The sequence below is a fragment of the Dissoconium aciculare genome (assembly GCF_010015565.1).
Source record: "Dissoconium aciculare CBS 342.82 unplaced genomic scaffold K489scaffold_3, whole genome shotgun sequence".
NCBI lineage: Eukaryota > Fungi > Ascomycota > Dothideomycetes > Mycosphaerellales > Dissoconiaceae > Dissoconium > Dissoconium aciculare.
In genome coordinates, this window is record NW_022984953.1 from 100,254 (window position 1) to 122,780 (window position 22,527).

At 54.5% G+C, this 22,527-nt stretch overlaps 7 protein-coding genes across 7 annotated transcripts; 3 read left to right on the forward strand and 4 right to left on the reverse strand.

Moving 5' to 3' along the window:
• Window positions 1–1,012: 1,012 nt before the first annotated feature.
• Window positions 1,013–4,306, reverse strand: K489DRAFT_407559 (uncharacterized protein; the record flags this gene model as incomplete). The annotated part of the gene is made up of 4 exons (XM_033607383.1): window positions 1,013–2,197; window positions 2,888–3,654; window positions 3,713–3,890; window positions 3,950–4,306. The coding sequence occupies 4 exons, from the start codon at window positions 4,304–4,306 to the stop codon at window positions 1,013–1,015; spliced, it is 2,487 nt and encodes an 828-aa protein (XP_033461847.1).
• A 1,986-nt stretch (window positions 4,307–6,292) lies between these two features.
• On the reverse strand, window positions 6,293–7,480 carry K489DRAFT_314554 (glycoside hydrolase family 43 protein; the record flags this gene model as incomplete). The annotated part of the gene is made up of 2 exons (XM_033601021.1): window positions 6,293–6,704; window positions 6,780–7,480. 2 exons carry the CDS (start codon window positions 7,478–7,480, stop codon window positions 6,293–6,295), a joined length of 1,113 nt encoding a protein of 370 aa, XP_033461848.1.
• A 448-nt stretch (window positions 7,481–7,928) lies between these two features.
• On the reverse strand, window positions 7,929–9,950 carry K489DRAFT_142132 (uncharacterized protein). Its single transcript, XM_033599144.1, has 2 exons — window positions 9,687–9,950; window positions 7,929–9,628 (listed from the first exon to the last, which is right to left on the reverse strand). The coding sequence occupies exons 1-2, from the start codon at window positions 9,714–9,716 to the stop codon at window positions 8,279–8,281; spliced, it is 1,380 nt and encodes a 459-aa protein (XP_033461849.1). The 5' UTR covers window positions 9,717–9,950; the 3' UTR covers window positions 7,929–8,278.
• Window positions 9,951–11,244: 1,294 nt separating this feature from the next.
• On the forward strand, window positions 11,245–11,668 carry K489DRAFT_407561 (uncharacterized protein; the record flags this gene model as incomplete). The annotated part of the gene is made up of 2 exons (XM_033607384.1): window positions 11,245–11,326; window positions 11,391–11,668. The coding sequence occupies 2 exons, from the start codon at window positions 11,245–11,247 to the stop codon at window positions 11,666–11,668; spliced, it is 360 nt and encodes a 119-aa protein (XP_033461850.1).
• A 17-nt stretch (window positions 11,669–11,685) lies between these two features.
• Window positions 11,686–12,467, reverse strand: K489DRAFT_377332 (uncharacterized protein). The gene is made up of 2 exons (XM_033604130.1): window positions 12,179–12,467; window positions 11,686–12,126 (listed from the first exon to the last, which is right to left on the reverse strand). The coding sequence occupies exons 1-2, from the start codon at window positions 12,414–12,416 to the stop codon at window positions 11,873–11,875; spliced, it is 492 nt and encodes a 163-aa protein (XP_033461851.1). The 5' UTR covers window positions 12,417–12,467; the 3' UTR covers window positions 11,686–11,872.
• A 451-nt stretch (window positions 12,468–12,918) lies between these two features.
• K489DRAFT_351755 (Sec34-domain-containing protein) lies at window positions 12,919–16,014 on the forward strand. The gene is made up of 2 exons (XM_033602452.1): window positions 12,919–13,105; window positions 13,162–16,014. Exons 1-2 carry the CDS (start codon window positions 12,998–13,000, stop codon window positions 15,712–15,714), a joined length of 2,661 nt encoding a protein of 886 aa, XP_033461852.1. The 5' UTR covers window positions 12,919–12,997; the 3' UTR covers window positions 15,715–16,014.
• A 1,548-nt stretch (window positions 16,015–17,562) lies between these two features.
• K489DRAFT_407564 (uncharacterized protein) lies at window positions 17,563–21,467 on the forward strand (the record flags this gene model as incomplete). Its single annotated transcript, XM_033607385.1, has 6 exons — window positions 17,563–17,666; window positions 17,781–20,103; window positions 20,803–20,969; window positions 21,033–21,191; window positions 21,256–21,358; window positions 21,432–21,467. 6 exons carry the CDS (start codon window positions 17,563–17,565, stop codon window positions 21,465–21,467), a joined length of 2,892 nt encoding a protein of 963 aa, XP_033461853.1.
• Between the last annotated feature and the right edge of the window lie 1,060 nt (window positions 21,468–22,527).

Here is a 22,527-nt window from a genome sequence, read left to right on the forward strand (position 1 = left end):
AATAATAATAATAATAATAATAATAATAATAATAATAATAATAATAATAATAATAATAATAATAATAATAATAATAATAATAATAATAATAATAAGAACAGACACCCGTCCTCGGCCTCATCCCATGGCGAGATGGGGGGAGAGAAACCCCCGGGCGCACACGTGTACGTTATCATCGGTGGATAGACTGACGGACTGGCCGACTGACGGACGCACACACGCCATGGTCTTGACGCTGCTCAGACCCGGGACGTTGATGATAGCAGCAACAATAACAATGTTCATCAGTCCCCAGCGATGATCAGATCCATGGATGGAAGGTCAAAGCCCACGGGAAAAAGGGGTTTGCACCATCGTCTCGTCGCTCATCTCGAACGACAGGATGTATGTATATAGCTACCTAGGTAGGGATGGATTATGAGGAATACACGGTAGTGGGTCGGTCGGCGGTGTGGCGCGAACCTGAACCGGAGGAGACGGACGCGTCCCGGGTGTTCTTCTTCTCCTTCTTCATTCTCATTTGGGAGCCTCGTTTCTTTCCTCTCGCCCTCTCAATCAATCCTCGGCGCTCCGTCCGTCGGTCGGATAGCCCTCGCCCTGTCCTCCCGGGGAAGGGGTTTGGGGCTGGGACACAGGGCCTACCTTCGTACCTACCTACCTACCTGGTGAAATAAAATCCAAAAATCAAATCAAATCAAGATCTCGAGTCATCACCCGATATGAGAGGAGAGAGATGTGTGTGCCCGTGGGAATCTGGGTTTTCTTTCTCGAATGGTAGATAGATCGTCGTGACGCGGGCAGAAGTGAAGAAGGGAATTGAAGGGAGGAACGAAGCAAAAAAGGCAGAAAAAAGACAAGAGAAAAGAAAAAGAAAGGTGACAAAGACACCTAGGATCCTCGATTGAGAAGATGGAAGAAAACAGCCGCGCTGCCATCTCGCAGACATTCCCTCCCTTCCTCCCTGCCCAAGCCAATCCATCCACCCATCCATCCCATCATCAACCTCCGGAATTCAAACCCCGATCCCCCAGACCTCCACCCCGAGCACCTCGAACCTCCCCTTCCCCGCGCCCTTGCCGTTCCCGACGCCGTCCTCCTCGCTGAGCGGCTCGTTCCCGAAGGTCGGACAGGTGGCGCTCACGCCCTCGCTCAGGTTCCTGCCCAGCCAGAGCCCGTAGTGGCCGTCGCCGCCGCCGACGCTGAGGTACTCGGGCTGGCAGAAGATGGTGAAGTCGTTCTCGCCGGAGTAGGGGAAGGCCTTGAAGCGGATGCGGTCGGAGGTCGTCGGGGAGGAGGGAGGGTGCTGGTCCTGATTTCGATTTCGATCTTGTTGTTGTTGATGTTGTGGGTCCGACGCAGAGGCGGAAGAGGAGGTCGATCCGTTCCGGACCGCGTCGGCGCCGGAGTTCCTCCGCGACAGCGCGCTCGTCGCCGCGATCGTGGTGATCCTCGCGTCCAGGTGCGTCGTGTCCGCGCTCGGCGGCGGCGGCAGGCCCGATAAATCCAAGCCCTCCAGATCCGGCAGGAGGTTGGTCGAGGAGGCCAGGGAGCTCTTGGGTAAGATCGAGGCCTTCCAGAGGAAACACTCGCCGCTGCCGTAGTAGCTCGGCTGCGGCCGGGGCGCCTCGGAGAGGTATGCGCCGAAGACGCCGGCGCGGCCGTCGCGCACGACGAGCACGAAGCCGCCGCGTTTGCCCCGGTGCGCGTCGCAGAGCGCGTACAGCGTCGACAGCGTCGAGCCGTGCTGTTCGAGCGAGTAGATCAGGTTCCAGCGCTCGGTGAGCTGCAGGCGGGGAGGGGTCAGGAGGCGGATCTCCTCGGCCACGGCGCGGTGGAGGAGGCGGGCGCGGGGGGAGGTCGTGTCGCGGTAGCCGTGGAGGCTGAGGGGCGTGAGGGGCGGCGGCTGGAAGGGCGAGAGGCGTCGTCGCGGTGGGTGGTAGACGTCGCCGGAGGAGGAGGGCATGGTGCTGTTGTAGTTTGCGCTGAGCGCTTTGGCGAGAGGGGTGGGGGCCTCGTCGATGGAGATGCGGCGGACCAGCCCGGAGATGGTGTAGGCGACGGGTTCGGTGAAGTAGGAGATGGTGGAGAGGATGCCGGTGGGGGTGCTGGCGGCGGGAGGTTGGAAGGGCGGGCGTGCGCGAGGACTCCCGGGGGGTGCTTGGTGCCTGGAGGAATCCCCATGGGACGACGACATTTTCTTTTCGGGGCGGCGTCGGGATTAATTTCTTCGAAAATTGACGATGGTCGTGCTTGGATGGGAAAACCTAGGCTTGTTTCGGAATGGCGATCTTTGCGAGTGGAGCTTGCATGACAGCGTACGTCGAGTAGTGGGTTGTGCTGGAAGAACTGTTATCGCGATGGATTTGATAATGGAAATTCGGACATTGAGTCGAACTGCTCAGGTAACAGGTGTGTCGTCCCGGTGGATTTCGGTCTCGTTGGCGGTGACGTACCTGCAGTGTGAAGCTTACCTCCGCAATCCGCAGATCACCACGCGATTGAACAAGCGGAACATATACTCGATCGACAATGGCACAATACTACATCAAATCCTCTTCCAGAAGAAGATGATCTATAGAATCAGAATTGTACAGTTATTCGGATCTGAATACCACATCACCACTGTTACATCGCCAAGGCTGAACCGGGCAACAAGCAACATGCCAAGGCGGCAATTCAGCCACCGTAGCTATGCTTCCCGACTTGACGACGATGGGAATCCGTGAATCGATTTCGGCGCGAGTAGCTGGAGCAGTACATCTACAAGGGAGTGCCAGACGAAGACGTAACAGAATGGTTTCTTTCCAACACAACATCACTCATCTAAATACATGATTTCCCCGGAAAGGGAAATCTATTTCTGCTGCCACTGGATCGTCAATCCAACCGCGCGTCCACTGCCGGAGTAGACGGTCGCCTGGGTGCTGCCGGACGGGGTCGAATCGGTCGAGAAGGCGGACGAGCCGGCGTACAGCAGGGTGTTGCCGTTGCCGCTGAACACGGTCGCGCTGGAGACGGTCGACGCGCAGACCAGGGCGCCGGACTGCACGGCACAGTTGCCCTTGGAGGACTTCAGGGTGAAGCCGCCGCCGCTGGCCGTGACGGTGAAGGTCGCGCAGGTGCCCGAGGTGTACCAGGTGCCGCCGGAGATGATGCAGCCGTTCTGGGCGCCGCCGCTGACGACGTTGAGGAAGCCCGAGCCCGCGAAGTTGCCGGAGCCGGTGCCGCCGGTGGAGGTCGGCTGGGCGGCGGTGGTGGTCGCGGTGCTGGACGGCGGGGGCGTGCTGCCGGATTTGGGCAGGTACTTGATGCCCGTGCTGGGGCAGGTGGAGCTGGAGCCGATGGGGTCCGAGGGCTGGTAGGTGCCGTCCTGGACGCTGCCGCGGACGTTGTAGAAGTACCAGATCTCGTTGAGGGCGCCGTTGCGGCAGCCGAGGTAGACCTGCTTCCCGTTGCGGTTCTGGCCGAGCGCGGATTGGATCTGGGCGGTGGTGTAGGTCTTGGTCGAGGAGGGGGTGATGCCGGCGTTGGCGAGCCAGTCGTAGGACGGGAGCGTCTTGAAGAGGCTTACGGTCCTCTCGAAGAAGTCGACGGCTTCCTCGGTGGCCTCGTACTGGGTGTAGCACTCGGGGTCGAGGGTGCTGATGCAAGTACCTGCGATGCGTGTCAACACGACGGTCTCCGCGACGAACTCCCGAAAAAGATCACGTACCGTGCTTGCCCCATTCGTGCTCCCAGAAGGACTCGGCGGTTCCACTGTTGGACACCCAGTAGTTCTGCATGTAGCTCAAGAGATCGGTCTTGCCATAGGCCTGGAGGATCTGAGTGATGTTGGTGTAGGCGCGAGAGGCATCGCAGTTGGCTTCGTAGGTGCCATCGCAGTTGTCAGGCTGTGAGATGATGTCAATTGATGTCGATGCCAACGGGAAGATGATATCCATGGGCATACCCAGAGACCGTGGATGGTCCAGCTGTTGAGCGAGTAGCCGGTATCCCAGAATTGAGTCTGGAGAAGGGCACCGCCGGGGGCGTTGAAGCAGCACAAGTTGGCCTGGGCAGTGGTGTTCTGGCAACTGTATGGGCCGGTGGAGCCACAGATGGCGGAATCACCCTGTTGGGCCTGACGAGCGAGAGGGCTGTGATATTGCAGTCCCAACACGGTCTGCGCGGAGCCAAAGGCAGCCAACGCCGCAGCGGAGAGGGTTCGCATGGAAGGCATGTTTTCGACGATAGTACTACTGGCTTGATTCAAAACATTTTGGGCTTGGAGCACAGCGTCCTTTTGTATCTGAGCATGCCAGGACATTTTCCGCGAACCTATCCCGTGTATGATAATGTGTCGTAGCGTATCAGACTGCCCCGGCGATCCCTAGCAGAGCGTCGGCGGAGGATGCTCGTTGAGTGGTCCGGTAGGCGATGGGCTAGTCGTCGAGGATGTCCGTCGAGTTGCCTAAATGGGATGGACTCCGGCGGTGGTATGCAGGTTATGATGTTAAAGCTGCAGCCAGTGTCGCGTCGGCGTGGGCGAAAAGACGGCTTTCTTGTTGGAAGCTTTCCCTGCTTGCCTCTCCAGGATAAGAGACGGATCGTCGTCGAGGGGGCTCGTTCGCTTATACCTCAAACGAGCTGATGGCCACCTGGTAGTGAACGCCTCGCGCGCGGACGAGGCGGTGCAGATAGGGCGCCCGGCGGTCAAGGCCGTGGAGGGCGAGTGACCTTGGGCGATTGAGCCAGATTGCCCCTCCCAAAGACCGCCCGGACAGGCCAAATTGGGGGGAACGGTTGTTGCGTGTGTCGAAAGAGGGACGTTTCATTGGCGCGTGATTAAGGCTGATCACCCGGCCCGCAGCCTTCTTTTGGTTATCGGGGGCGCTCTCCAACATTCACCTGGGCATTTACTGTATTACAGTATCATTACAGTCAGTACACGGGTACTGTATCATCGTTTCAGTCTTGTCCTCAGCTGGCGGAGTACTGCAGAGTAATGAGGAGAGCCTACGGGTGATATTGGAATAGAAACAACAATTATGCAAAGGCACTGGGTTAGTTGATTACATGCAGGACCAGACCAACGATGCAATGCAATGCTTTCCCCACCATGTTTATTAGCAAGCGATGTTTTCCCTCCTTCTAGAACCATTTCCGCCTCCAACGTGCATAGACTTTGCACGTGTTTTTGAAGACTGCAGTACAGTACCACCGCAGTACATCCCGGGGAGAGAGAGAGAGAGAGAGAGAGAGAGAGAGAGTCTCCTGGCCCTGAATGGAACTGCGCGTCGTTATGATGGTTACTGGGTGTGGTGGGTCATCATCTTTATCACGACAGTGACCACACATGGGTGAGACAGCCGTGAGATCGGCACTTCCATCACAAACACCAAATATCAGCGCCGTATCCAATGAATCATCATAACGTGAAAGGAGACGGTAATAATTCGCACCTGATCTGATCCCCCTTCCGCCTGGTAATAATGATGATAACAATGACCATACATCCTCCGTCACGGGATCTCCACGATGACCAAGCATCCCAAGGTTTGTTTCAGGAACAATCAAGCACGTGTTCAGATGAATCGTCGCCTCACCACCACCACCACCACCACCACCAGTTCCCAGCGCACGAGCGAGCGGGACACGCCTCCTCTTGCAAGCGCGACATCCACCGTCACCACTAAAACAATGACACGCGCCGCCAGTCAGGCCCACGATCGCAAGATATGGGAAATCTTCCGTGGCTGCTGTTCTCTCGCTTAACAAGTCTGTTTAGTCGCATCGTGGGTGCATCTTGTGGCCCCCGTCGTGTGGCATATGCCGCAGCTTTGTCCGCGAAGAATGCACGTGTTTGGGTGATGACGATGACGATGATGGTGCATCTTTCCAGGCTTCTGAAATGTTCGATGGTTTTTTTTAAGAAAAAAAAAACCAGAAAGCACCACGGCGGGCTTGTGTCTTTCCACGATGGGTGCTCCGCAGCGGCAGGCTCGACCTGCGCGGGATATCCTCGTGATTCCACGACCATCGCCAGTGCGATGAAAGCATGATGCCCGCTCCCTAGCAATCGAAGTCATTCGGCCTTCTAGGAATGCACGTGTGAATTCGACTTCGCCAGCCACTCAGGATATGACCACATCGGGCCGCTTCCAGCAAAACTCCCGGTTCGAAACAGCCATGCTCCCACGTCGAATGCATTGCATCCATACCAATCCCAGCTCCACCTCGTCCACAACGGAACCCAAGACCCCCCTCTCCCTCCCCAACTCCACCATGACCTCCCCGCTTCGACGTCGGATTCCTAATAATTCCCTCCTCGTCCTCCAATCTCCAAGATCTTCACCTCGACCCCACCGGCCGCATCTCCCCTGCGCACGAACTCGACCTCCGCAGTGTACATCGCCCGCACGCGGCCCCATTCGCGATTCCGCGGCTGCGATCGCGCGTGGAAGGCCATCCTCCACTGCCCGGTACGCTCGTCGCGGGCGACGCCGACGGAGCCGGGAGATTCGAAATGGTGGCCTTGCGAGATGCCGGTCTGCAGGAGAGGTTGCGGCGCTCGGATGTAGGGCCCGGTGAGGTTCGGGGCGACGGCGTAGCGGATCGTGTAGCTCGACGTCTGGGTGCAGCCGGAGGAGTAGAAGAGGATGTAGGGTCCTGCGCTGTCGGTTTGCCCGGGCTCGGGCGCGAGGTCGGTTTTGGATATGGGGTTTCTTGCGCTGGGCGTTGTAGGTGTCGGATGGGAGGTGGTTGATGCGGGAGACCCGGTGGCGAAGGGTTGCACCAACATCGGCGCTTCGACAAGAGGGCCGTCTTCTGCCTCGCGATCCAGGACCTGAACAGGAGGTCCGTCGAGCGTCATTGCATCGGATTTCAATCTCTGAAGCATTATAGGCGTGTTTTGCAACGCCGGGACGCTGTTCCCGCATTCGCCTCCTGATCCGATGTTGTTCCCGTCGATTTTGTAAAGCAGGTAAAACGTGCCGTCGTGATCACGGAAGGGCTGCGCATCGATGGCACCGCCTTCGGACATCGGACACACGAGTACCTCGTCTGCCGGGATATAGTTCCCCATCGGTCGAGACATGTGGGAGAGCGCGGCGCCGATGCAGTGTGGAATCGGGTGGCCGGGGTGAGGGTCGGGTGTCGAGGAGTTCACGGTCGAGGAATAGTACATGACATACCTGTCATCGTCCCGGCGCATGACGCTCGGGGCCCAGGTCTTGAACTCGAAGCTAGGCCGTGCTGCCCACCTGCCGTTATGCGCCAGAGGTTGCTCAGAGACGGGGACGAGAGTCCACGTATGAAAGTCGACAGATGTAGCCCCTTGGATATTCGCGACGGCTGGCCGTACGTGGTCCTTGGAAGGCGTTCCCGATGGTCCCTCGTTGATCACGCCAGCTCCGATGTTGGTCCCATAGGCATACCAGACGCCGTCCGCATACAATATCGAAGGATCAGGGAAGTTGGTCGTGATTTGTGGGTACATCTCGGGCGCTCGGCTGGTAAGAGAATTTTGAGCAATAAGATCTCCAATCTTTGATCCGGTGACCAACGCTGCCACAGCGATGAGGGTCAACAGAGTCATGATTTTGATATGCCGGGCATGCTCATAAAGGGGAGGTAGTCTGGTGGACTCGACTGTTCGAGGGTCGTACTGAATGACAGGCGATAGGGTCTCTGATGAGCCTTTGAGATGTCACACGATGGGCATGGGCGAATTGAGGGTTGCGAAGTTCTGTTGAGACATTTCTGTCACCCACGATCATGATTTTGGGATGTCTGATGAAAGACCAGCTTCCATCAGCAGGTCATCGATCAGGATGGTGCGCGAATAGAACATCGTAGGCGGCATAGAAATAGAGCCGTAACACGCGTCATCCTCGATGGATTGCCATCTCTCAAGGAAATTGTACGCTGTGCGAGTGGAGAAATCGAACCTCGAGGCTCGTCTTGTTATGTAGAATCTCTGCTTTCACTTCATGGTAACGTCGCTTGTTCTTGCCAGTCCGAGAGCGAGCTAGCGATGGTCGAAACCTGGACTATCTGCATTTCTTACAGAGAGTTGCAGCATCCCAGCGCACGAAACTTGAATGAAATATCCTATTCACAGTCTTTTAAGACAACACGTGAGATTACCTTATGGAATCAGGCCGCGTTGAGGCTTGTTAAGCCTGTTTGCCGCGCGGGCTTTTTGAAATGGCAACATCCTCACAACTAATTTATGCGTCGAAACACATGCGCTGCTGGCTGAGTTTGGATGACTCGGGGCTGTTCAACCTCTGCTTCAATAGAAACAGGTGCAGTCATGGTCTGAGTACCAACGCCCAGTCCGTAGGAACAATGGCTTGGGCAGGCCATTCAGTTTGTAGTCATCGCTAGTCGGAGGTTTATATGAAGGTCCCATGATTGTGTGTTCGAGCTCGCGAGAGCAATCGGCCCAGACCGATTCCTCGCTCCGTTCCTCTGGAAGTTCGAAGACAGAAATCCACAAGTGTTTCAAATGATTGCGCAAATGCTGTAAAGGAAGGACTGTGTTGACATAGTGTCTCCTTGATTCTAGGAATTCTTCTTGCGAAGCTCCCCCTTCTTCTTCTTTTTCTTCTTCACCTTCTTCTTTTCCTTCTTCTTCTTCTTCATCCCTTGACAATTCGTAATAATTATGCAAGGGATCGGGCGGGCCAGCGGCAAAAAAGATCTTCAGGGCGAGACTCGATGATACAAGATGTGGTTTGATCCCCTCAATCGTGCGCTTCCATTCGACTAGTTCATCGCCTTTCAGATGTTCAGAGAAGACGACTTCGAGATAGCGTAAATGACGAAGTGCGTCTTTTGGGACCACTTCGCTGAGGAAGCTCGAGATGTGTGATCGAGAATGACGCCGTTCCCATGCGTGGTCCAGTGATTCACTAGGCCAGACCACGATTCGATTCCGACTGAAGAAGACCTTCAGTGCATCTCTCCGTACAATCGAGTTCACTAGGAATAATGGCGTTGGTGGCGCCCAGCAACTAGACTCGCTGTAGCTTGAATAGACTGTGTGCCGGCTCTTACAGAAACAGCCTCGTCCGCCAAGCTTCTCTCGACAATACTGTCGCGTATAGTTGTCTTTTTTATATGCAGGTAGATGAGCATCGTCTGATGTATCACTCTTGTCCTCGGCGATTGGATGGAGATGTACAAGACAACAAAAAGCCTCGTTATTCCCTCCACTACCACGTCGAATATACCAGCCCCGATACGAGCTCCACTCTATTTCATTCTCAGGCGCTACGAGATCCGTATAGCCGAGAATAAGGAGACGGATTTCGGCCGGAAGATCTACGAAGGTGATCGAATTGTTGTTTGGTGCGCCGTGTTTTGATCTGCCGTGTCGGAAAGTGTTACGAAGCATTTTCGGGCATACGATGCGCTGTACTGCTACTTGAGCTAGCTGTCTAAGCGCTTCGTTCTTGCTACGAGCGAGCCTGATATTACATTTGGCCATATAAGGCGATTCTTCTGTCAGAAAAGGTCTTAATGCGAGCTTTCCGGTCTCGACGTCAACAACGTCACACGTGAAGTCTAGCTCGAGCGTTGCAGGCATGAGATGTTGCCGGATGGCTGTCCAAACTCGAGACCAGTTTTGGAGTACAGCCTTGGAGAAGGGTCAGCATTGGAATCACATCGAGGCATGCGAAGATGCGTTCAAAGACCTTATCACTGCCTACAGAACACGTGGTCATGAGAGAACAGAGCTCATCTCAGGTCTGAGACTGGTGATTGAAGACCGTACTCGACCGAAGACTACAAGTGAATGCTCTATCTCTCGTCCCAATGTGTAGAAAGGCGGAAGCGTGCTCCTCTCGCAGCGTTGCGTGTTTGAACCATCTTCACTCACTTTGTGGAGCTCATTCGTGATAGTGAGCGGCCGTGACTGAGAGTAGTCGTAGATTGATAAAGGACTGTGATGACCATCATTCTGTTCACAAGTCATAAGTGATTGATTTTCGCGCGTCCACTCCCTCAACAGCCGAGCTGCTTCCTGGTCCCGAGCCGTTTCAAGGTCACGAGGATCACGTTCATCCCTCCACGAGTCGCAAGGGTCTGCCTCATCATCGCACGCCCATCCAAGACCACACGAAGTCGCATTTAGTTCAATAGTAAGTCGCCTTAACGCATGAATTGAGATAACGCGTAACCCGCTTAGAGCTCCTAGACTCGCGTCGTCTTTGGCACGGATGACAATTTGGTTATGAGAATAGATATGTCGGGCAAGCTCGGTATACGTCGCCGAGCATAAGAGGAGGAGACTAAGCGTGGCAGACCCTCGGCGTGACGAGGCATCACAAGCTGCCGGTCGGTGGTTGAGATCGATATTGCCGATGTTCGATAATGACTTCCCGTCTGCCGGGCAGCGGAACCCCCAGAAGATGGAAATGTCATCCTCCTCAGGCTCGACATCGCAAATATGTGGTGTACCTAAGCCGGGTACGCCTGCATAAGCATAAATGGCCAGTCGAACGTCTGCTGGCAATTGTAGCAGCGACATAATCACTACGCCTCAGGGGAACAAAGGGCAGATGCGCGATTTTGAGGTGAGAGGAGTGCGATGAAATACTTTACAAATAGATAGCCAACCTAGATACCCAAGACCTATATACCTAGGTATCTAGGTTGGCTATGACCGAGGCGATGCGGCACAGCCAGAACAGGAGCGCAGTCGATGCACTCCAGGGCTCAAGGGCTGGCTGGCTGGCTGGCAAACGGTGCACTCGGAAGACCACCACCTTCCAAACCTCACACGCCTCACCCAGCAGTAGGCTCGTCTCAAGGGTCATCATGGGGAGATCTTGACGACAAGGAGGATTTAGTCTCTAGCTGTGATAACAAACGGTAGTAGCACCAGGAAGAAGGCGATGCTCTCTGACAATCGTCCGCTGATGTGACGCCCCGCGACACTTCGTACGTGAACGCGTCTTCATCACGCTCGCAATGATCACTGCGCATTCTCTCAAACGAGTATAATCGACGAAACGTGGTTCTTAGGTCCTATTGATATCGCGCACCTACATATGTATCGTTCACATCCACACCTCCGGTCAAAGAATGATGCACCTTCTTGTCCAAAATTCCGCAACTCTACGACATGTCTTCTGATACTTCCGATTCCGGAGGTTCCGGATCCTCCCCCGGTACATATTGATTATGCCTTCTTGCAATAGTACCAGAGTACTTAAATACCAATGTTCTGAAGGAGCATCACAACCAGTCATGAACAATCCCACAGTAACAGAGTGGAACTTGCCTCTCAGTCGATCGGACTTCGACAAGCTCGTGAAGGGCTTCAATTCCGGTTGGATGGAAAACAAACGGAGAATCATTTACGAAACCCAAAAACAATTTGAAACACACTGCAGAGTTCCGAAGATCATGGGTCGGTGACTTGTATTTTATACTAGAGGTTGCTGCTGACCACCCTAGCGGTCATGATCCCGCCATTAAGACAATAATCTGGGAATCGCTTGCCGAGGAAGACTACCAACTTACCGTCGCCACGGCCAAGGACGCAGTGGTCCATATCTCCAGGGCATATATGGAGTGCGAGATCGAAGCATACCCGAAGATCGACTGGAAGACGACATGGGAAGTCGCGCCTCTATTGGAGAAAGCTGGAAGTGAAGTCGAAACGGATTGAATGAAGAAACCAGATTTAACGTCAGCCTATTCGTTGTTCGCGGACGAAGGCTTTACACTGCCTGACTTCACGTCTACTAAATTGTTCGAACTCCACATTCCTCCTGACAAGCGCGAGCATATCATTATTTTTGTCGAAGCCGACATTGACCTGCCGTTGATTCGAGAGTTTCCATAGTGTATGATGGCTGCTCTCCGACAAGAGTCAGCCACTCTGTCTGGTGGCCCACTGTGACACAGCAGGGGTCACGTCAAGCACCTCATATCTTTCGAGTGCAGCCCATTCCATTTCCAAAACATGATTCCAAGCAGCGATCTCTTCCTGATGTGGGACCAAGATGAAACGAGGGACTCCCGCCTCATCTAGATAGACGATGCAAGTCCGACCTGGATGGCGTATCGCTCCCATAACGCCTGCTCTTACGCCTAGGTCCCCGAGGTTGGGACCGGTTTCTGTCACTGTATCCACGTCAGATCTGGGTACTTGCTAGAGTATGGATAGTGTACGGACAATAAGGCGGAAACTTTGCAAGCTCGTCAAATTGTTGGCTGAAGGCATAGAATGTAGCAAGTTCTTCCGTTAACGGATTAACATGGTAATCACGCACAACGCCCTGGTCATCTGCAATGCTGACGACACGACCGCTGCCTTGATAATTATGCCACCGGGCGGTTCTCTCCTCATCGGTGAAGCGAAACATGTCCCTCGTGTACTCCTGAGGAGCAAGGGTAGGGTTCTCCTCCGACATGATGTTTCGATCGAAGTGCCTTGTGTCTGTTCATCAGGCGATGGTGTCACTGATTCAATATGATGTGAAAGATGGACCAAGTTCGCAATTCATATCTTTCAATTCTATAGACCTAGCACTTGACTATCGACAAGTTGCCGACATGGGTCACTCGCCATATGATGAGTCTTGTTAGAGGTTGAATATGCATGCAATGTCCTCCGGCGTATTGGATCTACTGCTGCGCCGCTTCACTAAGCTTGTAGAAAGATGTCTTGATCGCACCACGGAACAGGAGATCAGTCTTTCGGGAGTCTCACGCAACAGTAATACCAAAGAAAGGAGCTGTTCATCGGTTCAGATATTATTTGGCCTGCATGGAAACTTGTCGCGGAAGGAGAAGACTTGATAATTATGATTTCAGCGAATGTCAACCCTAACTACGTAGTATCCACCACTACTTTCCGATCATGCAGGGTGATCATGGTGGCATGCGTCAATTCAATGCCCCAGAATTTAATGTGCAAGCTGTCGCGTATTCATGGTGTTTCGACCCAAGAAACTGACGACAGGCCGAACTTTGACCACATCGTCGTTGTGCAATGGACGACCCATGGCTTCACACTCTCACAGCCTCGGCTCCGTCCGAACAAGAATACAGCTCTCAACATAAGCGACAAGAATCACTGCTCCAGCAGCAAGCTCCACCAGTAAGCCGACCATGTGCCCTCGGAGTAGAGTCGCGGTTCTGATGTTCCAATGCTAGGTGGCAGCCGCCAAAGACGAATTAATATCACGGGCCACGGCGGCAGAAGAGGCGTTGGACTTTGGCGAAGATGCGTGGAAAATTGGACCTCCTGCGGCAACCGTCTTGCGCCGGGCGCAAAGTTACAGTGACTTCTACCATGCGGTGCACGCCTACAGTCGGAGAGGGGAATATCTTCGTCGCAAGAGGAGTTCGAACAATATCCAAAGTACACCCACCAAAACGAACCCCGAGCTGAGCTTCGAGAATGAATTTGGGGAGGTGGAGGGTGCGCTTCTGCATGAGAGCCATGCGAAATATCAGACATACCAAGGACAGCTGGAGCTTTCCGATGCCCACCTAGATCATCTATTGGGATCGACGAAGACGACGCTGGAATTGCTCTCGGGGTTGTCCGCCTCATTCAAACTTGTCGAGGCACAGACTGGAGCATTCCGCAAGCAATGTGAAGCGTTGGTCTTGGAACAACGGCAGCTCACGGCGCTCGCAGATGCCATTGACGAGAATGCACAATACTACACCTTCTTGGAGCCGATGACGCGGCGCCTCAATGCGCCAGGTGCCGCCAACTTGGTCCGAGGCAAAGACTTTCCAGAATTGTTGTCGAACCTTGACAATTGCCTGGCATACATGGAATCGAATCCCAAGCACAAGGAGTCGGCCACATATCGAAGTCGATATCGTCTCCTGCTTACACGTGGATTGACTCTTGTCCGTGTCTATTTCACGAAAATGCTCAATGAGATTGCCACAGATGTGAGTAAGCGCATCCAGAGTGGCCAGCTTAAGGAGAACACTCAGTCTGCTCTGCTGTATGCCAAGTTCCGCGTGCCTGCTGCAGATCTGAAGGCGCTTGGAGTAGAGATCCAGAAACGAGCTGTGCCCACTCCAGACGACGTCGATGCTGGCCGCGAGCCTGAATACCTTAGCTTACTACGGGAGCTATACCAATCATACTCGTCAGTACGGGGACGGCTTATACTTCCGATCGTGACCAAGAAGATTTCCGAGATTGCCAACTCTACTGCTCAGGCGGATGTTCTCACCTTCGCTAAATCGAGTATGAGCTTCATGCGTGGTATCTGTCTCGATGAGTTTGAGCTCTGGTTCGAATGGTTCGAGACCGACGGCGCACTTTACGAGTTTCTGGAGAGTCTGATGGAGCCCATGTACGACTATTTCCGACCACGGACGATTCGAGAGACGAAGATGGAGAAGCTTTGCGATTTGTGTTCAATCATACAGAGCCGTTATGGCGACTCGGACGGCGACGATGAATTTGAGAATTCTACAGCCAGCCCAGGCCCACCAAATGCGCCTGCAAATCGAAAACTCGACTATGCGAGCCTCGTTCAGCCAGTCTTGGAGGATGCACAAACTAGACTTGTTTTCCTCGCAATGAATGTCCTGCGGGACGGTATCGAGAACTACCGACCAACACCAGAGGACTTGAAAATTCAGCGAGTGGAGACACCAGCGGCGAACGGAACCAAGACCGGGCCAGTCCTGTCCGGAAAACGAGATATCACACCAGTAGCACCCACGACACCGATTCCCAAAACTCCGGTCCTTGTTGATGTCGATAGCGATGATGCCGAGAGCATGTTCAGCCGCCGACTCAACGTCAAGGACGATGACAAAACTTCCTCCTCACGACAGTGGTATCCCACACTGCGCAAAGCCATCTGGTTACTGCGCCGAATCTACCGGCTGGTGAACAGCAGCGTCTTCGACGATCTCGCACACCGCATCGTCCATTCCACCATCCAATCTCTCCTCCCGGCCGCACAACAAATTTCCTCCAAACATACCCCTCAGGACGGCCAGCTCTTCCTGATCACTCACCTCCTCCACCTCAAATCTCAAATCGTCGCTTTCGACATCGAGTTCGTCCCTCCGGAGGTCGACTTCGACTTTTCCTCTCTCACCAACCCTTTCTACGAGCTCCGCGACCGCGGCGCCCTCTGGAACCCAGCCTCCTGGGTGCGTCTCGTCGGCGGCGCGCTCCTGCCCAAAATCGTCGAGAACATGCTCGACGCCAAAGCCGAACTCGACGGCCGCCTGCGCGCCGCGATCAACGACTTCGTGCACGGCTACTCCGACCACATCACCGCCCCCGTCGACCCGGCCGCCATCGCCGCCGCCAAATCCGCCGCCGCCAAAGCCAAAACCACCGCGGCCAAGGACGCCGAAGCCTTCGACCCGCTGCGCGCCATCCGCACCGTTCGCGGCCTCGCGGAGAAGGATGTCCCCGCCCTTCGCGCGAAACTCACGGCTTTCGTCGACGATGCGCGGACGAGGGAGACGCTCGTCGCGGCCGTGCGCGATCAGGTCCTGGCGAGTTATGAGGATTTCTTCGATTCGTTCAGTGAAGGGAAGGGGAGACGGGTGAGCCGCAAGGGCAAGGCGAGGGAGGATGAGGTGCTGAGTCCGGAGCTGTTCGCGGAGACCATCGAGAGGGTGTTTTTGGTGGGACGGATGGTTGGGGATGGTGACGATGAGGATGATGACGATGATGATGGGAGAAGTGGAGGTGGGAATGTGAGTGATTGATGACGGGGTTTATTTGGGATGCAGCAGATCGGATTCGATAACAGAGACAGTGCCGTTGTCACCATACCCTCTCCATCTCAAACACGCATGACATAATGGTTACTTCGGCTAAATGCTGCGCCCTCGATTAAACCTCACCAATGATTGCTGTTTCGTCATGAGGTTCACATGGTTGTTCCACTTCTTCCAGCATACCGTAGAATTGATTATATTCCGAGGTGAGAGGAAGGACATACAGAAAAGTGAGGTAGGGCTGAACGACAATGGGGGAAGAGCGATCGTCAACCCACACAGCCCGGGTTGAACTCCGCCTGTGCTGCGGGCGGTGCATGGGAATTTCTTCTAGTCCCTACAGTAACATCCATGGGTTAGCACCAGAAGGCTTCCAGATCGGCGGTCAACGATGGGCGGACATGCCTCCTTTCCCGCCCTCGCTCCCTCTGTTTCTCTCGCGTGATGAATGGACATCGAAGACGAAATGTCATTGGCATCCCCCTTTCATGGGTCCCTGCCGCTAAACCACGCATTTACCACGCATGTGTTGTGTGAATCATAGTGATGCATATAAATATAACCTGCAAGAAATTGCACCACGCCGCCTCCTGGAATTGGAACCATCATTCCGTTGTGAGTTGATTCGATGGTGAGGGTAGCCTGAGAGAGTGTGCGCGGTGTGTGCACTGCCCACCTGCGGGCCCGAAGGAAGGGAGGAAACGGGAAAAGGAAGGGAAAGGAAAGGCACGGGAAGCCAGCCGTTCAGCTAGCCAGCCCGCCAGAGAGAGACACGCTCATCACTCATCACCCATCACCCATCCCTCACCCACTCACTCACTCGCTCGCTCACCCGCTCACTCGCTCGGGCACAGACACCGCCAGAAGAGCGGCATGGGTTTCCCTCCCCGCGCCCTTTCCCAAGGCAGGCACCTGGGCACTCTTCTGTCGGCGGCTCGTTTTCTGACAGGTGCGGGCGGGCGGGAGGAGAGGGCGAAACATGGGCACACCCACCACAGACAGACATGCCGACAGACAGACAGACTGTGCCTCCTTCTGGTCTGTCTCGGAGCTATTCTTGTATACCTAGTACTGTTGTATGTCTAATAAAACATGATTTCATTCGGCTGTGCGCAACACATTCATCATGCCCGAGGCACTGTCCTGCGGTGAAGGATAGGAGGCGTTTGGTGTGAAGGCATCAGATGTCGGTTTATCGTCACCAGCTGCATCGAACATGTATGATCATGTATATGAATAAATATGTGTGTGTATATATCAATACATATATATACACGTAAACTTTCCGCCGATCGTCTCGCGTGGTTTTTGTTGATGAATTGTCTCTTCCCCGCCGCCGATCGTCGCTTCTCGTGGTTGACGTCCTGGGTGAGACTCGCTGCATCATCGTTCCTGGTGCGATCATCATTGTTATTACTGCGAGCATCCTGACCTCTCGAAACAAAGACACAGCACAACCCTTGAATCTGCGGCCAGGGTGACGAACCCAGACGATCGACCCACTGATCCATCGCCGACGCGCCCAGCCTTCATCTCACAGAGAGAAAGGCTTTTGGTTCCCTGACTCCTCCCCAACGTCACTAATCTCCGAGGATACCCAGTCTCCACGCGGCACCGCGCAATCCTCTCTCAAATCACATCTCTTCGCTAGGCCACCTGCAGGATAGCTTGACCCGCAAACTTTCGCATTCCCAAACCTATTGGAAAACCTTCGTCGACTGGCCTGTTCCGGCGAACAAATCGACATCTACTGGTTGTTGGTGGTGTGTGAGTGTGTGTGTGGTGGGAATTCCTCCGTGCCAGCCCCGGCCGCACATATACTCCAGATTTGCCAACATGGCGAACTACGACAACCCAATGCGATCTACCTATGTCCCGGGAATGGACGACTACTATGCTCCGGTCCTCTCCCCCGAGGTGGTCAGCCCAGAGCCGCAAAGGTACGCAACAGGATCAGTGGTGGGAGGCCTAACTGGGCCAGTCCACCAGGGACATCCGGACGTCCTTTTCGCTGTGAGATGAGCTGCGCTGAGAAGGTTTTGGAAAATTCACAGATTCAATCCCGAAATGTCGTCGCAAATCGCCAGTGGTCTGCAGAAAATGGACCTCAACGGCAGCAACAACCACCATGCGCGCGACTCGACCATGAGCCACACCAGTGCACGAAGCGTCAACTCGAATGGCAACAACTCCAAAGTGCCAACTGCCTTACCCGAGTTGCCTCACCTGTCTCACTTCCCTAAGCTCGTCAATCCGCCTCCGAACGTTCCGCCGTCCGACGATGATCTCGAGGCTACGCTCGAAAATGCGCGCACACTTGTGTTGAACTCGAACGATCCGGAAATGCAACTGGCCTGGGCACAGGATGCTTTGGCATACTGCGGCATCTGCGCCGACGAGGTCGAACGCGTGGCAGCGGCAGACGTACATCGCACGCGATCTTCAACGCCACGGATAGAGCATCAACTCAAAACCGATGCGGTCAACGTCGTCAGTTTTCTAGCGGATCAACATCATCCTAAAGCAGAGTTCCTCCGCGGCATGTGGTTGGAATGGGGACGTTTCGGACAACGAGAGGACAAGAAGGAGGCTTTCAGGTGTTATTCAAGGGCGGCGGACAAAGGCTACGTACGCGCGGAGTATCGGATAGGCATGCTTTACGAATCGTACAATGATCCGGTCAAGGCGCTGAAACACTACCATCGCGGCGCAGACGCTGGAGATGCCGCCTCATGCTATCGACTTGGTATGATGACACTCCGAGGACAGTTAGGACAAGCCCAAGATTTCCGGCGCGGAATCGAGTTGATCAAGAAGTCAGCCGAGGGCGCCGATGAGAACGCCGCGCAGGGCGCGTATGTCTACGGCATGATGCTGGCACGACAACTCCCTCAGGTTGACATTCCCGAAGGACACTTGCAATACGATGAGCGTCTCGCCAAAGACAACATCGCCAAGGCGGCATTCATGCGGTTTGCCAAGGCGCAGGTCAAGATGGGATCTTTGTACGAGCTCGGCGCGCTTGGTTGTGAGTTCAACCCGGCTCTGTCGATTCATTACAATGCTCTGGCATCAAAGCAGGGAGAAGCAGAGGCCGATATGGCGTTGAGCAAATGGTTCCTCGTCGGCTCTGAGGGACTGTTCCCGAAGAATGAAGAGCTCGCATATCACTACGCACAGCGTGCGGCGGCGGCAGGCTCGCCTACGGCAGAGTTTGGACTGGGCTATTTCAGCGAGATCGGAATGTACGTCCCGATCAATCTGGACAAAGCCATGGAGTGGTATCAAAAGGCCGCACAGCACGGCAATGAAGACGCCAAGAGTCGCATTCAGGCACTTTCCAACAAGCAGGTCCTCTCAAAGAAGGACCACGAAAATGTTGCCGTCTCCAGGATCAAATCGCAGCGAGGATCAATGATTGCCGCGCGGCCAGAACGGTTACAACAGCACCCAGCTATGCCTCCGCCTCGAGGCTCCTCTATGACACCTTATCCACCAGACAACAACCAGACCCCAATGGGCCCTCCCTCCACACGGCCGGGATCTGTCGCACCATATCCCATCAACGACGCTCCTCCTACCTCCGCCTACTCCTCGCCTCGGATTTCAGGGAACGCGCAATCCCCGCCTCCGGCACCGAGCGCTTACGGCAATGGACGACCAGACATGCGTCCCAGCTCCGCCTTCCAGCTTAGCCCCGATCTACGCGCTCAGCAGTTAAATCAACCTCTTCCGCCACTCAACAGCAACCGTCCGTACTCCAATCCTAGCGGTCCCGGCTACGGCCGTGGAGGCAATGCACCGCAAGCTCCCTACCAACAAGGGTCCTACGATCCGCGCACGCGCCCACAGGGCAACGGCCGCATCGTCTCAAGTCCCGCCAACTTCGGCCAAAACTACAACAACGGTGCTCCTCTCCCACCCATCCCGGACCAAGGCGGCTACCCCAACAACTCCTACAACAACCATCCCGGCGGACGCGTGGACGTCGGCTACAACGCCCCCTACGACGACCGTCGCCCCAGCCCAAACACCCCCTCCGGCCGACCTCCAAACCAACACCACTCCTCCTCCGCCTCCTCGCAACACTATCCCCCGCAACAACAACAGCAATCCCATCGTCCCCAACAACCCATCTACACCGGCGGCTCCCCACATATCGGCCCCGGTCCGACCTCACCGAACAATCCCTCGCAACGCCCCTCCGATCATCGCCGCCCGGTCATTGCGCCGGCGCCGCCATCGAAGGACTCCGGCGTCGGAGGAATGCCACCGCCTGCTGCTGCGGCGGCGGCGAAACCGGCGCCGAAGCCGCCGGCCGGGCCGAAAACTTTCGATGACATGGGCGTGCCGGTCGTGCAGCAGAAGGAGGATTGTGTAAGTCTTCTCCTAACCTCCCCTCTTCCACTCCCTCTCCTTTACAGACTACCCTCTCTCGTCGAGAGTGGAAAACGGGAAACGCACGTTGCTGACTTTACCTTCCTTTCTTTCTCTCCAGGTGATTATGTAAATCCGAAATCTTTGGGGGCATTTCGGCTGTCGTGGAAACCGAATTGGGGAAAAGTTTCGTCGATGTTCATGCAATATATGTTTTCTGGAAAGCAAGTCGGGATTTTGTTTCATTTTTGCAATGACGGTGGGAGGAGAAAGGCAAGGATTGGCGGACATGACAAGACGAAAAGGGAGCGATTGGGTTGGACGGGCTTGGTGATACCTTTTTGCTGTTCCTCTGCGCGATTGTGAACGTGGTAATTTTCTTTTCGTATTCATATATATACCCGGGCATACGACTCTGGATTTGGAACTTTTCGGTGTTGGCGTTGTTTGTTGTTGCAGCACTCGTACAAATAGAGTTGTTGTCGCGTTTCTTGGATTGATGAGGAAGTCTTTTAATTTGACTGCAACCGTCCATGTCGGGTCTGTGCAGGATGTTTCTTACTTGGCGGATATTATCGCTTGTTCGGAGCTCAGAATGTATCGACTGGCCGCTGATACGCCTTCTATTATTATTACCACGGATGCCCGCCCATAGACGTATACACGTCAGATGGTAAGCTCAGCCTCAACCCTAGCCAGTGGGCGATTCACGTGACCATGGCTTTCTCGCAAGCTCTTGGCACGCCCATGCCGCACGGACCCACCATCATCGGTCCGCACTGTGGAATTTGGGATACCTCGACAGCAGCGTCAGAATTGAATTCACGACACCAGCGATCACACATCAAATACCGCAGCAATGGCCAGTATGTTGCTCCTGATGAAACGGAGAATAGGATTCGGAACGCCAGACTGATTCACTCTCGCAGAGTCAAAGAACTCGTCTCAGCACAACCAGTCGAAGAAGGCGCACAGGAACGGGTATGCCTACATCTCTACACCTATCACCATTTCATCGGGCGCATACATCTGAAAGGCGATCGCGGAAGAGTTGGATTGATGGTCGGGAATATGGAATCCCCATTGCGGTCGAATGGCGGATCATGGCACGGAATGGACCGAATTGGTGCTGACGGACGTCCTCTCCCACAGTATCAAGAAGCCGAAGACCAGCAGATACCCTTCGCTCAAGGGAACCGACCCCAAGTTCCGAAGAAACCACAGGCATGCGCTCCACGGCACTGCCAAGGCTCTGGTTCGTCACCAATGCGAATGACACGATCAACAAATCCTCGTACGCACTACTAACCATCTTTCACCATGAACAGAAGGAGGTCAAGGAAGGTCTCCGTGATGCCGCGTAGATGCTACCTTTCCTTTGCCTTTCAACCAGAACATTCGCGAGCAATGTTCCTCCGATCCGACCTGACATGAGACGAGCAAGGGCGGCGGCTGCTGCCACGGCAGTCGGCAAGTGACCCACGCTGCTACGAGCTTTCTTCACAACATCTGGCGCAATTGTTTTCACACACACAGGGGAGTTGGGAATTTATTAGCAGGGAACCAAAAAGAGGCCGGCTTCTCTTGGGGGAGCCAGCGCTCTTCTCTTTTTCGCATATGGCTTCGTCAACAATCGTTGTTGTCGATACCAGAAAGCAATGGGGCTTGAGGCGGAGGTAGACGAATGAAAAGGAAAATTCTCGACGACAGTCTCTTCGCCAACCCTACGCATGATGACATTGTCCAGCGTGCAGCCTCTGCTCGGGGCATCACGATCCATCTTCACCCTTGACTCGAGAGTTCCACCAACAGCGGCCTCGCCCACATGCACCTTGAGACGTGCACCATCCACAACATGATCTGACGTCCCTCCATCACAACGCATCCTTCTTCCTTCCATTTCTCAGCACCATCCCATACCTCCCCCCTCATCCACCATCCCCAATTCCCAATTCACCACAAAACCAACGGCATCAGTGTGTACAGCGCCTCGCCAAATTCATTGCGAGAATGTCTGAAGGAAATTCTTACTTTCGTGCCAAGAACAAGTGCTCCCTCGGGAGCCCCATTTTATTACCGCCTTATTACCAAACGATTACGCTGGACTTCTCCGTCGGCGTTTTTGTATGAATAGGCGGGGACATATACTTCTCTTGTAGAGAAAGGCTTTTTCTTTTCTTTTTCTTTCCTATTGATATCGATGGTGCTCATGCTGAGATCTGCACGATAAATCATTGCGTCTCTTCACCAGCCCTCATGTGGTGGGCGTGAAAACGCAAAACATTATTGCTTCGAAGGCGGAATTTGCTGTGGCCGCATCCTCTTTGTTGTGTGCAAGTGCGAAGGTATCTCATGAAAGAACGCGGACCGGTTCCTTTCACTGGACGTATATATGCGCTCATCGGTCAAACAGGTAAGAGCGAT